General features: G+C 41.4%; 1 protein-coding gene across 1 annotated transcript in view; it reads right to left on the bottom strand.

The window, feature by feature from the left end:
* Positions 1–10,254, bottom strand: part of ajap1 (adherens junctions associated protein 1) — a 65,084-nt gene extending 54,830 nt beyond the window's left edge. The window contains exon 1 of the mRNA XM_037772875.1: positions 9,450–10,254. Within this exon, the coding sequence (XP_037628803.1) occupies positions 9,450–9,478 (29 nt within the window). The 5' untranslated portion in view covers positions 9,479–10,254. The remainder of the gene's footprint in view (positions 1–9,449) is intronic.
* Between the last annotated feature and the right edge of the window lie 5,782 nt (positions 10,255–16,036).

Raw genomic sequence — 16,036 nt, 5'->3', positions numbered from 1 at the left:
AAAGACAAGACATACACACGACCTGTTGCTCGACTTATCAGACTCCCAGCACTGCCAAAAGACATTCCTGGCTGACCTTCAACTGATTCAACTTTTCTCCACAAAGTTGGGGGCGGCTGTTCAGAAGGTGCAGCAGTTTAACCAAAAGCATCCCCTCACCAGCCCATGCATTGATCACATGCACGGACCAATAGCCTGTGGCTTGGCGCATGGTCTTCACATGATCAGAGAGTGCTGTTATTCCAATCACCTTCTGCGCAGATCGCAAGCCTCATTTTCCTCCAACTCAGCTCAGTATCAGTGTTGCACCTTTCTGGACTCTTTTCTATTTATTATTGATATGGTCTTTTCCTGTGCGTCCATGAGAAATAACCACTATCCTCACTATCCACACTATTCACAAAAGGATTTAAAAACCATCTTCAATCAATAAATGAGTGGTATCTCAAAGAGAGTGTGTGTGTGACCTGGACTAATTGATACATCGTCATCATATTCATGTTCTTACCGGACAACCTGTGGAGATTGTAAATGACATTCATAGAACCATCATCTAAGGGTTCATTCACTCAGCATCACTAAGGTCACAAGTTTGGTATCCATTACACCAACGCCTATTTTACAGGCGTGTTCATGTGTTTCAGGTGGGACAAAATTCTTTGTAACACAGGTCAACATGTCACAGGAGTCACAGGATCTGTTTACTGATTGGCTGCGGGTCCTCTCTGGCCGCACTTCACCGCTTTAACAGACTTTAATTTGGCTGCACTCCATCACAGAATCAAATTGTGACAGCTTGCTGAGCTTGGGAGTGGTCGCAGCAGCTTTTCATAGACATTGCATGGCAGCTCGCCGCAGGCTGCACTTCGCAGCTGCTTTGGTGTGAATTCCGGCGTAATGCCAGCTAGCTCAATGAATCAAACTTTCTCGCTAAGATACTAATGGTATAAGCGATGCCAAACCATGACTCCTCTTAGACCACATTCCCCGCTGGCGTTTTGTCAAATTTTACACCACACACCGGGTTCTTGAGGCGCATTCCTAACCAGGTGACCGGAGAGGACACTGGGGACATGGATTTCAGCAGCATTTAAAATACGATGTGGTTATTGAAAAATGTGATTTCTTACTTTTAGGCTAGTCAACTAGTCTAAGTTTAAACTTCCATTTAAATGTCATGGAAACTTGACGTTAGGAACATCCCTAACAAACATGATCCCCTTTACAATGACCCATTTAAACTCTTATTTTGACTCTGGGAAATCAGAATTTAACATTCAGGATTTAGAGTGCCTAGCTATCCATAAGCAACATGTATAACCTTTATTAGGACATGAGTATTATCCAGGATACTTTGAATGTGTAAACAAACTAAGTGACTTCTCCAGAGGTCAAAAACATTGGTGGGGGAAAGCTGAGAATCATCTTTGTAGATAGACAATCTTCTGTTTTGACCTTTTATGATGGAGAATGCCAGTGAGCTGCGGTGCAGTTATCTATCTGTCTTCCACAGGACTTCTGTAATACATTTCACCTTGTCACATCTTTTAAATAAAAAGGCACTGTTTGGAATTATCTCTATGCGTTGGTTGTGTTTTTCAGAATATCAGCTGCATGTGGTTGTGTAGCTTTGAAAAATACCGGCTCTGAGGTTGTAGGAGTTAAGCTCTCCTCGGTAGATATCCTGTATTAGGGAGATAAATACCACAGTTGGCTCTCCAAAGAGTTCCAGAGATTTATGGATTGCTTCTGTGCAGCAGGCCTCTGGGAGGCAAATATTCTATGAAATCTTCCAAATGTTTTGGTACTGTGCAGCACACACACAGACACACACACACACACACACACACACACACACACACACACACACACACAAACACACAGCAGACCCCAGCCATGCCTGTGAGGCTGAGCTGCGGCAGCTGCGACTATGGTTGTAGTGTAAGAGACTTTTTTGCTTTGCTGAGTTTGGAACATCATTCATAGTGGAAAACAAACAAAAAACATAAAATGGGTGGGGTGGGCGGACTGCGTAAGGCTGTGTTCAAAATTGCATAACGTATTGCCTCCTACATACTTGATTAGTATGTACTACTGCATTCTGCCTACTAAATGAAAGATTAAGTATGCCATTACCAGCAGTAACACTGAAGTATGCACTGTGTGATGCAGTCACATGACTGTATCACATGACATGACTGATGGCCTGTCTGAACTATAGACTGTATATATAAATAGACAACACATCTCTACTTCCTCCCACTGTACAAAAGTGAAGTCAAAATATCCCGATTTCGGGAGCTGCCATCTTGGAACCAGAGTCTGCGCAGTATTGATGGTGGGGGCTGTAGCCGAGGTGACAAGGTCCCGCCCAAACACCCACCTGAGCCAATCACAAGCCGAGCAAGGTCGCAGCTTGCTATCTCGAGCCACCTAGCTGCTACGTTAGCACCACGGTAGCTGTTTGGCTAAAAAAGACACAACAACTCACCATAATATCTCTATAACTATATTTATGATTAAACTGACACATGTTCTATTACACAGACTTGTGACAATTATGGAAAGTTAAAGTTACATTTCCTCTCGTACAATTCTCGAGCCTCCGGCTGTGACTACTTCACTCAGAGAAGCTGTCAATCATGACGTTTCACCTCCTTTTTATAGCATCAAATAACTAATTAAAACTAGACTTATCAGAAAAATGAAAACTTGAACATACATCAGTAAGAACTACCGAAAATGACAGAAACCATCTTTGGGAAAAAAGCATTTGACGTGTACTTTGACTTTTTCGTTTGGCCCATGTCCCATCCACTAACATGGAGGGGGCGGGACTTATGACCTATACTGCAGCCAGCCACACGGGGGCGATCGAGATGTTTTGGCTTCACTTTTGCAGAGCTGTCATGTCGTCCATCTATATATAGCCTGCAGACTGACCCAGTCTGACCCAGCCAGCGGCTCTGTCACATGTCCGAAAACATTGCAGCAAATTTCCAAACTGACGTTATTTTGATAAACTGACCAATTAATTTCTCGCCTGAAAACGTATTAAATCTTAATAATGTGACATTTTAACAGCTTTTGGCCTGGCTCAGTCTGAAGAAATGTAATGCATTGTTGGGCAGTTAAGTATGTCCAGTAAACTCATGCCGCATACTCAGATAATCTTGCTAATCTAGTATACGTCTGGGCATTTCTCCTGTACACAAAATCCACTATGCAGTTGGAACGCATAATATATTCAACTTTACGTCATATTTAGTATTAATAGAACGTGAGTATGCAATTCTAAAAACAGCCTATATGTGTGTGTGTGTGTGTGTGTGTGTGTGTGTCTGGTTTGAAGGGGTCTGAGATGCAACAACCAGGGGTGTTGCATCATCCCATTAATTACTCCTGCTGCACAACGTCCTCCACAGCAGTGTACATGACCCACATGCTCAGACAGATAAGCAGGGCTGTAAAGAGCATGGGAATAGGGTGGAAAAGGATAAGAAAAACAGGACAATATCCCCAATCAACTCAGCCCCTCACTGTTAAAGTTTTTATTTCGGCCTATTTCTCAAACCACATCATTTTCCACTGAGTCGCTGGGGACAAAATAAAGTGTGTGTGTTGGGGGGGTTCTTTTGTTCATTTATGAAGTATTTTAGTGGAAAGTGGCCCGCTGAGAGGCGCCCCCCCACCCTGGAGGAGGCCAGTTAGTGGGAAGGGCCATGACAGATAAATCTGATGCTTTGTAGAGGCAGTATTGATCCAGCAAAAGCTCACTACATGGATCAAGTATGAGCTCTGTGCTGTTAGTTCCCTCACTCTGTGGGATGGATGTGCTTCGGTGCAATAGAAACACTCTTTCTCATGTTGCCCAAACTGGATAAGCTGGTCATTAAAGCCAATAAAGCTGAAGGCTGCCGGCACTGTGTTGGGAAGTTGGACGGGAATTTCATGAGATCTGAACGTTTAAGAAGAAAGCAGTGTCATTGTTGGCCTAAATAGCTCATAGAAAATACATGAGTTTGAAAGTAAACTGAGCTAAATACAGCAAGTAGGGCTGCAGTTTACGGATATTTTCACTGGTGATTAAAACTAAAACATACAGACTAAAACAGACTAAAACATACTTTGACCAAAATTTGAATGTTATAATTTGAATACGTAGGAACACCACTGGGAAGCAGCAGAATGAAAAAAAAATCTAAAATAATGGACTCACCCTTTAAGCATCCACGATGCATTTATGTGCCATAGGAAAATGTACTTTACAATGGTCTGTATGGTCCAATCCTGTCTCCTTACTAATTGCTACACCAGTCTATGATGAAACATTTATGGTTCACCCCCGTCCTCCTTAGCAACAGCAAGTTTCTCTCTTCCTTCTCTCTTGGTTATATTTCCAACCAGCATCCACGTCTATTTTGTCTCTTACACTATTTCACCTGTTCTGGTCCTTCTGGATTTAACAGACTGCTGAGCACAGGGTGTTTACGACACACACTCACACACACAGAGACGCACACACATCTCCAGAGGATAGGATCTCAGAGAAGCAACACAGCCCATTTCACTGCAAATTAGGTTAATCACGCTCCAGAGAGGCCCAGTTAATAACCCTCATAGAGGCTATTAAGATGGCACCTAAATCACGGGAACATCTGAATATCTGATGGCCTCTTCCACAGTAATGCCACGCTTAGCCCTGGAGTTCTCGGTGGAGCTAGAGGACGACGACTGGTCATACAACCTAAGTGGCTTTAGACTAATGGTGTTGTGCAAGAGCAATTGTTTCTCACTGCAGCAAACATCTCAGTGTAGAGCATAATACATTAGGAACCCTGTTTCATTAAGCCAGTGATATTAATCACAATTAGACTATTACTCAGATACAAAGTAGTTTTTCTTTTTTTGATCAGGGAGAATACACAGAATACTAAATACATGATCACCAGGAATATCAATACACATAAATCCACGCATAATCTCGGAGCTCTTACAGCTCACGATTCATTAAAGCCGCCTTCTCTCTTTTTCTTACTGTATAGACCCTTTTTCTGTTAGTAAATATGATGATGTATTTCTGTGGGTGGAGTGTAGGTGGAGGCAGAATAATTCTCTGAACATGTAGGCTAACGCTGCCCGGCAAGTTTTGTTGGCTTGTTTTTTTTAACAATAGCCGAAGAAAATATGAGTTTTTCTGAATATGTACAGTCACTGACTCTCAAGGACCGCAAGTGTTAGTGTTAAGATGGACTTATCAAAAAGAGTCTTACAATATCAGCAAAGCGTTTCACAGATGGAGAGAAAATGTTGCTTATAGTGAACCAGCTCACGGCTTCTGCTACGATTAGCAGAAGACTAAACTATTAGCAGCATTTTCTCTCCATCTCTGTAATAGTTTAGCCTTCTGCGTAGGGTGACCATATTTTCAAACCCCTCCGACAGGGACCCTTAAGTGTACCGCACGTTCATGCACATGCACATGTATGTGCTTATGCATGCACCATAAGTGTTTTTATCATGATGGGGGACAATTATTTCAGCACTTAATATATGTTTGAATGTGAAATACTCATCTTCATCAATTCATTCAATCAGTGTTGAATTCAGACGCGTGGTCATGTGTCATTTCTGGTTGCAAAAACCAAGATGGTGATGGCCAAAATGTGGAACTCAAGGCTTCAAAACGGCAGTCCACAAACCAATGGGACTACGTCCACTTCTTATATACAGTCTCTAATCACAGTTACCCTATCCCCATTAATTACAAGAATATATGCAGGCCAGAAAAAGCTAGACACGTGTAACACAGTCACCTGTACTTACAGTAGGCTAACATATCTTATCGTAGACAAGTGGAGACTGGAAGTGAAGCCCTCCTTAAAGGCAACTGGTGTCTCCACTAGTAATATTTTGCAGCTGCAATGTGCCGAGCCCTGATTGCATCTCCAGTGCCTCAGCGGTATGAGAGCTCGCCATGGGGAACCTAAAAACTGTGTGACGTTCATGAAAGATTGAGCCCAGAGATGCCGAGTCTGGAGAGATGAGTCCCTGCTGGTTAACCCTCAAGAGAGACACTCTCTGGTTTGAGCTTGTTATAATCCTGTACCATTACATGAACTAAATTCATCTTCTTTGAGAACCTTGAAAAATCCATTACTTTGACTGAAAAGTGTCACAATTATGTGGCAATGCAGCATGTGCTTTTATTCAGGCTAATAGGACCTGTTGGTGTAATGCATCTTCCTACTGGCACTTTGTTCTCCTTTCCATTAGCACCCTGAGTAATAGTTTTATGCTTTGGTAGTTAATGCTATAGGGAGAATTTAACTTCACACACTATTCAAGCCAATGAACAAACCTCCATTGCCAAAGTTTCAGTGGTGTGTGTTTTAATTAGGATAAAGCACTTTCCAATGATATTAATGATTCAATAACTAGATTTTTACTTAGTTTTTGATGCTCCACAGTAACACAACTAATGTATTTCAAGTGCTGAAACCATAAGTTGAGTCAATTGACAGAAAATGAGTCAACCACAATTTTGACCACTGATTAAAGTAATTTCAGCAAAAGTGAGACACAATTCCTGCTTCACAAATATGAGGATTTGCACCTTTTCATTGCAAAATGAATATCTTTGGACAGTTGGAAAAAAAGAAACAAGTTGAAGACGTCAACTTTGAAGTGCCAAATTATGATGGGAATTTTTTAGTATCTTTAAAATATGTTTTTAGAAACTCCATTAGCTACAGCATAAGTGGCTACAGTTACTCTACAGGTGGGCTGGGCATTAAATTAAATTAAATAGTCATCACACTATGGAATATATTTCTATATCAATTAGGGCTGTCAAAGTTAACTCGATAGTAACGCGTTAATGCAAATTTGTTTTAACGCCACTAATTTCTTTAATGCAATCGATCTTCCGGAGGTTGTACCGGTCTCAGTTTTAAAGCTAGAGTGAACATACTGACATTATAGGAAACTAGAAAACCTAAGAAATCCATTGGTCCAAATGGGTCCCTTGACCTCTGACATCTAGATATGTGAATGAAAATGGGTTCTATGGGTACCCAAAAGTCTCCTCTTTACAGACATGCTCACTTTATGATAATCACATGCAGTTTTGGTCAAGTCATAGTCAAGTCAGCACACTGACACACTGACAGCTGTCGTTGTCTGTTGGACTTGAGTTTGCCATGTTATGATTTGAGCATCTTTTAATGCTAAATGCAGTACCTGTGAGGGGTTCTAGACAATATTTGTCATTGTTTTGTGTTGTTAATTGATTTTCCAATAATAAATATATATATACAATTTGCAGAAAGCAAGCATATTTGTCCACTCACATGTTGATAAGAGTATTAAATACTTGACAAATCTCCCAAAAAATGTGTGATTAATTTGCGATTAATCACGATTAACTATGGACAATCATGAGATTAATCGCGATTAACTATGGACGATCATGAGATTAATCGCGATTAACTATGGACGATCATGAGATTAATCGCGATTAACTATGGACAATCATGACATTAATCGCGATTAAATATTTTAATCGATTGACAGCCCTAATCAGTATATACTGTAAATATCACTTTATGGTAAATATATGAAGAAATCACTCATAAAATAAACAAGTTGATCTTCAATTAAACTGCACATTTTTAAACTTGTTTTTTATTAAAATTTGCTTGGAGTGATTAGTTTAAAATGACACACTTTTGTGAAATGATAACATGATACCATCATCATACCATTAACACTGAAAGTCTATGAACGATGATACTGAATTATCAGCCAGCCCAAGTCCACAAGGTGTCTGCCCAGATTACATAAAGAGTAACTACAGTAAGTCTTCAAAATCCTTGGCTTTAATCTACTGAGGAATCAATCCATCCATCCTTCTCTCTAGGTTTGCTAAAGTCAGTGCGGTTGCATTTACTGTACGCCCACATATCAAGTTTCTGTAGGTGGTCTGTTCTTTGTCTGTTCCAACAGGTACACAGAAGCGTTCTCTGCACATGCTCACTGCCCATTTCTCTTTGTGGTTATCAAACCAAACTAATAATGTTAAACACAACACATACTGGAGAGCAGTAAGGAAGGCTTTATCCCACACATTTCCATCACTATCTGATAATAAATGACAATCACAGACAATACAATTGTTTAGCCTGTGATGACAAACAACTGGAACATGGTAAATTACTACAAATTCCAGCAGTTCATCCCACATCCCAGTTTGACATTCCACATTATGTCAGCGAACGACAGGGAAATTTCTGAGGACGTAAATTGGTTTTCTCTGTGCCTCTGACCGATCCATCTAAAGATATGGAACATGAATGCATTTCATCTCATCTTATACAACTGTTCTGTTTACGGCGTTTACTGCCATTACCCTGCGAGGTCAGCCCTATAAGATGTACAGTGTGTGTGTGTGTGTGTATGTGAGTGTGTGTGTCATGCATAATAAATGAACGAGCGGCTGAAAATGGGCAGGAATTAGAGCCACCGGTGGGAATGAGATCCAGCAGGTGGCAAGAGAATCCCACCGCTGGCAGGTTGGGGCTCATTTCACAGCGTGTCATTACCTCTAAACCTATTTTACGGCAAATGAATGAGCTCAATTTCGGCTTTTGTTTGCAGACTTCCAGACTGAGTGAGTGAGTATAGAACTGGTCTGCACACTGCTTCAGTTTGGGGGATATATACTTTTATTGAAAATATTTCATTGTATAATATAAGAACAGAAGGAGACATGAAGCAAAATGTGAGTGGATGTTTTTGTTGGGATGAATGAGGTAAACCCCCATTCAGGCAGTCTACATGTCATCCTCTCATACATACACCCACTATACTTCCATATTTATCAAAAGCAAAATGTATCCCATAATGCATCTTTTCACCTACCAATTACCTTCATTTCTTCATTTTGTGTCTCTATAAGAGCTCATGCATTTGTGTGTGTGTGTGTGTGTGTTCTCACAGGTGAGGAGGTGCCTAACCGTGAAGCTGTGTATGCGCGTGCGTCTGCTGTACACGTGTGTTTTTTTAAGCGCGCTCGTGTGTGCGTGTTTGTGAGTGTGCACGTGTGTGTGTGTTGCTTGTGCCGTACTGTTGGCGACCCCCAGCGTACAGGATGTGCAATTTTTCGATCATATTCTCCCTTTAAAACATCACAAAACACATCCATCCATATACAGCAGGGAAACAGTCGGTTTATTTAAAGAAGTTTGGTGCAAGACATGTTGTTTTTTTATATATATATTGGCACATCTCATCAATTCCTGCAGACTCTGATAACTTGCAGTGGCGTAGATTAAAAAAAAAACTATGTCGAACATCACCACAACACCTACATATTTCGGTTTCCCACAAGCCTTTTGCAAAAAATTGCAGTGTGATTTAATATTTCGTGGAATAAAAAAATGTCTTACCTGCGCGCAACACTCCGTTTTATCCACATTTTGTCTCGACTGCCTGAATCCGACTCAGTCCTCCAGGTATCCTCCCATTTAGATGGGTTTTCCTCCACCAAAGTCGACAATAGCTGGTTTAAAAAAAACACTCAAGTGACGGACCTTACTCCGGCTGTCATGAACGCAACCATTATTTAAGCCATATCCAACATATTCAACGTTGCGCACATCAAAATTCCTCCAAAATCCCACCACAACAACAACAACAGTCAGGTGTCTTTTAAGTTGTCTATTGTTCTATAACGGTGAGAGGTGTTCTGCGCGTGCAGGCGGACAGGTGAGGAGCGGGAAACCGACTAGAGGTAGCCTCAAACTTTGCCTTCACGGAAATCTTTCATATCCTCCCACCCTGGAGACAGATGGAAAAGGTGCAGGAAAAAAAAACACACAAGGCTTGTAGTTCCTCGTCGCTGTGGAATGACAGCGCATCTTCTCCTACATTGTTGAAAGGCGGATAAACGTCCACAAAAAAATTAGGGAGCTGGAGGAAGAAGAAGAAGATGCTCGGTGGTGGTGGTGGTGATGATGATGTGGAGCTCTGGAGGAGACTGAAGTCACCGCCTGCAGGGGGTCCTCATTATCTGCTCACATCTCTGGGGGGGGTGTCGAGCAGAGCGGAGGGGGTTATTATAGACAAAGTAATAAAATCTAATAAAAAAAAGAAAGAGGTGCACAACTGAAAAAAAAGGAAGAGAAGAGGGGAAACGATGGAGGAGAATCCTGGAGAGGTTGTGGAGAGAGTTGTTTCCGAGGAGTTGGAGAGAGAGAGAGAGGGGGAATGAGAGTCGTTAGAGAGGAGGATGAGGAGGAGGAGGAGGAGGAGGCTGCTCCGTCTCCGTCTCCTGCTGCTGCTGCTTCTCTTCTTCTTCTTCTTCTTCTTCTTCTTCTCTCAGACTGACGAACGACCTGCCCGCTGAGCGCCACGCTGCCGTGACGTCATTTTAAAGCCAAATATGTCATGTGCTGGAGTGTTCTCTCTCACCGTCACGTCACATGGGGTGGAGTGTCTCACCGTCAATCACACACTCACGAGTAGAGTGAGGCAGATTATTATAGGCTTCAGCACTGTGCAGTACAGTAGGGGAGAGCGGGGTCAGTGGTGACACTTTTGTTTAAGGATGCACCGATCCGACTTTTTCAGTTCCGATAGCGATACCTGGGGTTTGGGTTGGTTTACACATTGCTTTCCTATACCTTCATAAACAAAATGTTACCAATAACTACATATATATAAAACATTATTTAATTGTTCTGTATTATTAGAATTATAAATCATCCACCAGCAATTAGGTAAAAAAAATCTTAATCAAAATTAACAGGAATTACAATTCAAGTGTGTACATTTTTAATGCAGCAAAAAAATTGTCAAAACTTAAAGGGGACTTTTGGTTAGAATCAGAAATGCTTGTTAACAGCGACACCTGTGGCCGTTAAGTCAACGAAAGTCAGCGTCGTGCTCGCGCTTGCTCGCTCTAAATAGACATGAACGAGCATCCCTCAAAACAGTGAGGTGACACACGTCAGCTAAAACGACAATATCACTCTATATTTCAGCTGCTTGGCAGTAATGTTAGCTGACTAGACGGCAGTCTTTCGATGAATCACTGCTGATTCTAGTGTTGGCTTTTCCTGCTTCAGCCTCCCGACCGCGGTCGGAGGGAGATACCGGCACCCGGTCGGAGACGATAACGTAACTCGTTGCGGAGACCTGTCACTTCACAAGACACGGGAAACCTCTGTTGGTCTGGAGGAGCTGCAGCAGTTATTTCTGCACAAACGTCCACTGTACATTCACTAGATATTCTCAGAGCTAAACTAAGTCTTCTGCAGTGTGTAGTGTGCGCGCATGCATGTGAGGTGGAGCGAGCTGAGTGAAGGCAAGCAGGCAGGCAGAGGAGCAGAGGAGCAGAGTACAGCAGAGACCAAAGCTACGGTCTCCCCCGCGTCCTTGACCGTGGCCAACACTGTTTTGCAAGACGGACGTCACTAGATATAACTTTGCGGTTTTGGTGCTTCCGTGTAGTTTGTGTTGGAGTCTTGTATGAACAGCGTAGCCACACGAACAGGATCATTAAAATTATAGTAAACAATGGATATAGTATATGAACGTAAAATTGTATTGAATAGATCGGCCCCATTGTCACCGATACCCGATCCAGCTATTTGAGTCAGTATCAGCCCGATATCCGGTCCGGTATCGGTGCATCCCTACTTTAAAGCTATAGAGTGAAGCTGCTATCATATGAAACTAAGGAATCCATTGGTACCAACCATGTCATGCTAGCTTGTCGTGAAGGAGGCTATATAACGCTTCAAACTTACACTAAATTTTGTCGAGGAAAAACTGTCATGGCCATTTTCAAAGGGGTCCCTTGACCTCTGACCTCCAGATATGTAATTGAAAATGGGTTCTATGGGTACCCACGAGTCTCCCCTTTACAGAAATGCCCACTTTATAATAATCACATGCAGTTTGGGGCAAGTCATAGTCAAGTCAGCACACTGACACACTGACAGCTGTTGTTGCCTGTGGGGCTTGAATTTGCCATGTTATGATTTGAGCATATTTTTTATGCTAAATGCAGTACCTGTGAGGGTTTCTGGACAATATTTGTCATTGTCTTGTGTTGTTAATTGATTTTGAATAATAAATATATACACACATTTGCATAAAGCAGCATATTTGTCCACTCCCATGTTGATCCCATGCTGACTTGCTGCCACCTGAGTAAACATTAACTGACTTCACATTGCGCCTTATTCAATTTAGGAAAAGCCTTTGTCTTGTCTTTGTCTGTTTTTTGTAACAAAGTAGGAATTATAAAAAAAATACAGTCCCAACCGTCCCAGAGCACGCACACTTTGGACTCGTGCTAACTACCGGCAACAATTCAGACAGCTAACACCAGCATCAACTGGTAAGCCAAAAAATAAGCTCTCCAACGTTTTTGTATGTGGCATAACTAAAACCATGGTAGAAGAAAAATAACAAAAGAGCCAAAAATGTTGACAGAGAGTGTCGTATGCTGTACAGACTTTAAAGCCCTTTGAGGCAGATTTGTGATATCGTGCTACATAAATGAAATTGACTTGACTACTGATTAGTTGTCGAGACATTTCACTCTAAAAAAAAAAATGTCAACCTCACGTTGACATTAGAGGGAAAATCAGGAGATCACCACACTCATTAGGATTCATCTGGGGAACATGAACTTTTGCACTGAATCTCCAACATTATCATCCCTAGAGCCATGATGATGGGGATTAAAAAACATATTTCAAAATGTTTGCAGAATACAGATTTTTATTTCCTGAAGTCTTGAAGATGCTTCAAAGATCTTTACTCAATATTTTTAGCTGCTCTTTATCCAAAAAGTCATGCCCTGCCAAGAGTCGTGAACATAAAATTTACTGTGGGATGGAAAAAGATAATACTGTATGCAGTGTATAAATACATTATTGATACTTTAGATGGATGGGTAGTGACGTCAGAATCCAGGAAGTCTCGGACGTCAGGATCCATCGCATCACCCTGAGCTTCAGAGTAGTGACACAGTAACTCCCTAATCTGAGGTTAACTGTGTTTTCTCGTAATATTTACGAGCTGAATGCTGAAATGAAAGGTGCTTTTCTACCGTCGTTCCCATATGAGATGAATACAGCATTAAGCTGTCATCCTGGAGGCTTTTTACACACATGTACTACAAGATGTCAGCGGTAGGCAAAATCCCATTACATTAGAATCAATGTGCTGATGTGACCGCACGGCGAGATAGGTGAAAATATTACCTATGACAAGATCAACTCTTGCGTGAGAAAAATAGAGAATGTGGCAGCCTTTCGTGCACACCTGAGGGTCAAAGTGTCAAACCAATGAACACATCACACCTGTGTTAGCCTTTGCGACTGCTCTAGCCTTTCCTGGAAAAATAAAAATAAAATACAGGACTGAATTTTTCATGCTTGTTGTGTTTGGACTTTGCACAAATTCTCAACTAGAGAGATTTTGAAGCTGTGAAAATGAGCTTCCCTTTGCCTCAGGTGTGGTTCTGTAACTCACAGTCTTCAGGACCGCCTTGATCAGCGTATACTGTGGTAATGAACACAGACGCCCTCCTCCCAATCAGATGAATTGCAGCTGTTTATAAAATTGACTGCTCCACACATGATGAGGCAACTTTCCTCCCCTACTAATTGTCACTATAAAGCACACTTCTGTCAAATACCCTCATTACTGCATTAGTGAGTATACATACATAGTGATCCAAGTGGATACCTCTGTCTGAGGAAACCATCAGTCGCTCCCCAGCAGATGGAAGCTGTCGTCGCTCTCTATCCCTCTGTCACTTCCTCCATCTATCCCCCTCGTATTCACACTCTCTCTCTCTCCCACACTCACTGTTTTGCATGTTGTCAATGTCTCCCCGTGTTGCGCGAATGTGGGTGTACTCGTACTCACGCACGTTTGTTTCTGTTGGATCATGCGAGCAACATAAGTGTGATACAGTGTGAACATGCTTATTTTTTTCCCTCAGAGACAGAGTTGCAGGTTGTTATGCATGTCTAAGACTGTGGGTGGCTTCAGCTCACATGGACCTAAACGCAGCATACTAAACATCTGTTGTGTAAGCCATTAACACCCCACCACGAGAGTGCGAATTAAAAGGAAGGGGGATTTGAGTATTGCTGTGTATGCTAAACTGGATTGAGTCATTCTCAACAGCAGTTGTAGGTACAGTTTTAAGTGTTGGGTGTTTGTGGCTGTGGTCTTGCTGGGGTTACAGAAAGTGGATTTTGTGACTTTACATGGTTCTCACTGAGCAGCATTTCAGTTATTGCCAGGTTATCATGAAACTATTCTTCTGGCCTGTCTTTTAAAACCCATTTTTCTTACCTGTTTTCTACCGTTGGAGATGCAGCTGTCTGAGACTTTAAAGCTGCGGTTGGTAACTTTCAGCAAATATGATAAAAAGTTATTTTTATAAAACGGTCACTGTATCTATATATAACAGTAGTGCACGAAACAAATAATCAGTGAAAAAAATCATGTTCCTCTGCCTCCTCCTAACGTGAGAGAGTTTGTCGAGCCAAAACCAAGCACCGCCCACCACTTGGAGCAAACTTTCTAATTTTACAGCTAAACAGAATAAACAGTATAATACATTGATTCATTCATGTAATAACATTTATTCATTTATTTATTATTTATTTATTTATTAATAGTAATGTCCATCCATTGTCAGGTTGATATACAATCTCTAAATGTATTTTAGTGTGCTTATTTTAACCCACGGGTCAGAGTGTGGTTGCTACAGCTTCACTGGTGTTTTAAAGCTGCATCTTTTTTTTCCTGCACTTCGCCACACAATCAAACGGCCGCAGCTCGCTGAACTCAGAGTGGCCGCCGCAGCTTTCCATAAACATTGCATGGCAGCTCACTGCAGGCCGCACTTCGCCGCTGCTCTGTGTGTTAAAATCAAAAATCAAAACAATTAGAAAAAGGGGCTAGAAAAAACTCCATAGAATTGAGGGGAATCTCAGTCAGGTGAAAATTGTTTTTGGGTTTGCCACTATGATTGACATCTCTTACATTAAACATAGTCATTTAATCCATATTGATCAGTGCAGCTTTAAGGATCAGGGACTGTCCTTCCAGTTATAGGATAGCACTGGTTAGCACACAGTCAGGGGGGAGAAAACAAGACAACCTGCTATTAATTTACTTCATTATTTATTCATTAATAACGGTTTATACCAGTACATTTAATGTATACAAAGGAAGAAGAAGAAGAAGAACTGTAGAGAACCGTGAGCTAAAGCAGGTGTTCTCTTGCAGACTACCAAACAAATAATCAATACAACTTCCTAAATGGAGACAGTGTTTACCATTATCTATAGACACACACACAGTAAAGAGCATCTATACCAAATGGCTCCATAATTAACAGATACATTAGGAGATGTTTAAATGTTTAAAATGCAATTACACTCACAGAGCAGTGCTAGTTTTTCTAATCTCCAGTTACAGAGCCGCTGCAGCACTGTTATACTGTGTAATGTTATGTTTTCAACATATATGGTTTTGGTCCAAGTGGCCACACTGCGTTGATGTGACTAAAACATGTAGAGTGCATTCAACACAATAAATGTTAATGTGTTGATACTGGGTACGTTTTTACCAACCCGGTCTCACTGGAAGGCGTATAAATACCACGACAGACATTCCGCGTGTCATAAGTATACATTTTAGCGTTTTCACGTGTCATTTGTACGCCGCGCAAACGTCCGCAGTTAGGTTTAGGCAAGAAAACCACTTAGTTAGGGTAAGAGAAAATGTCATGGTTGGGTTTAAAGTAAGTAAGTAAACTAAGTAAAATACGTACGAAAACAGCTACGGGAAACACGTCACAAACGTCAACAAAAAGTAACATACAAAACAAAACACCGGTTAAAAAAGGTCTCAAACACGGGCCTCCTGGTTAAATAACAGTGTTTATTGGGCCTATCCAACTCCCCACCCGCTCGCCATAAGTGGTCTTTCTCGC

The sequence above is a fragment of the Sebastes umbrosus genome, chromosome 6, assembly GCF_015220745.1.
Source record: "Sebastes umbrosus isolate fSebUmb1 chromosome 6, fSebUmb1.pri, whole genome shotgun sequence".
NCBI lineage: Eukaryota > Metazoa > Chordata > Actinopteri > Perciformes > Sebastidae > Sebastes > Sebastes umbrosus.
This window is presented reverse-complemented; position numbering and strand designations above follow the sequence as displayed.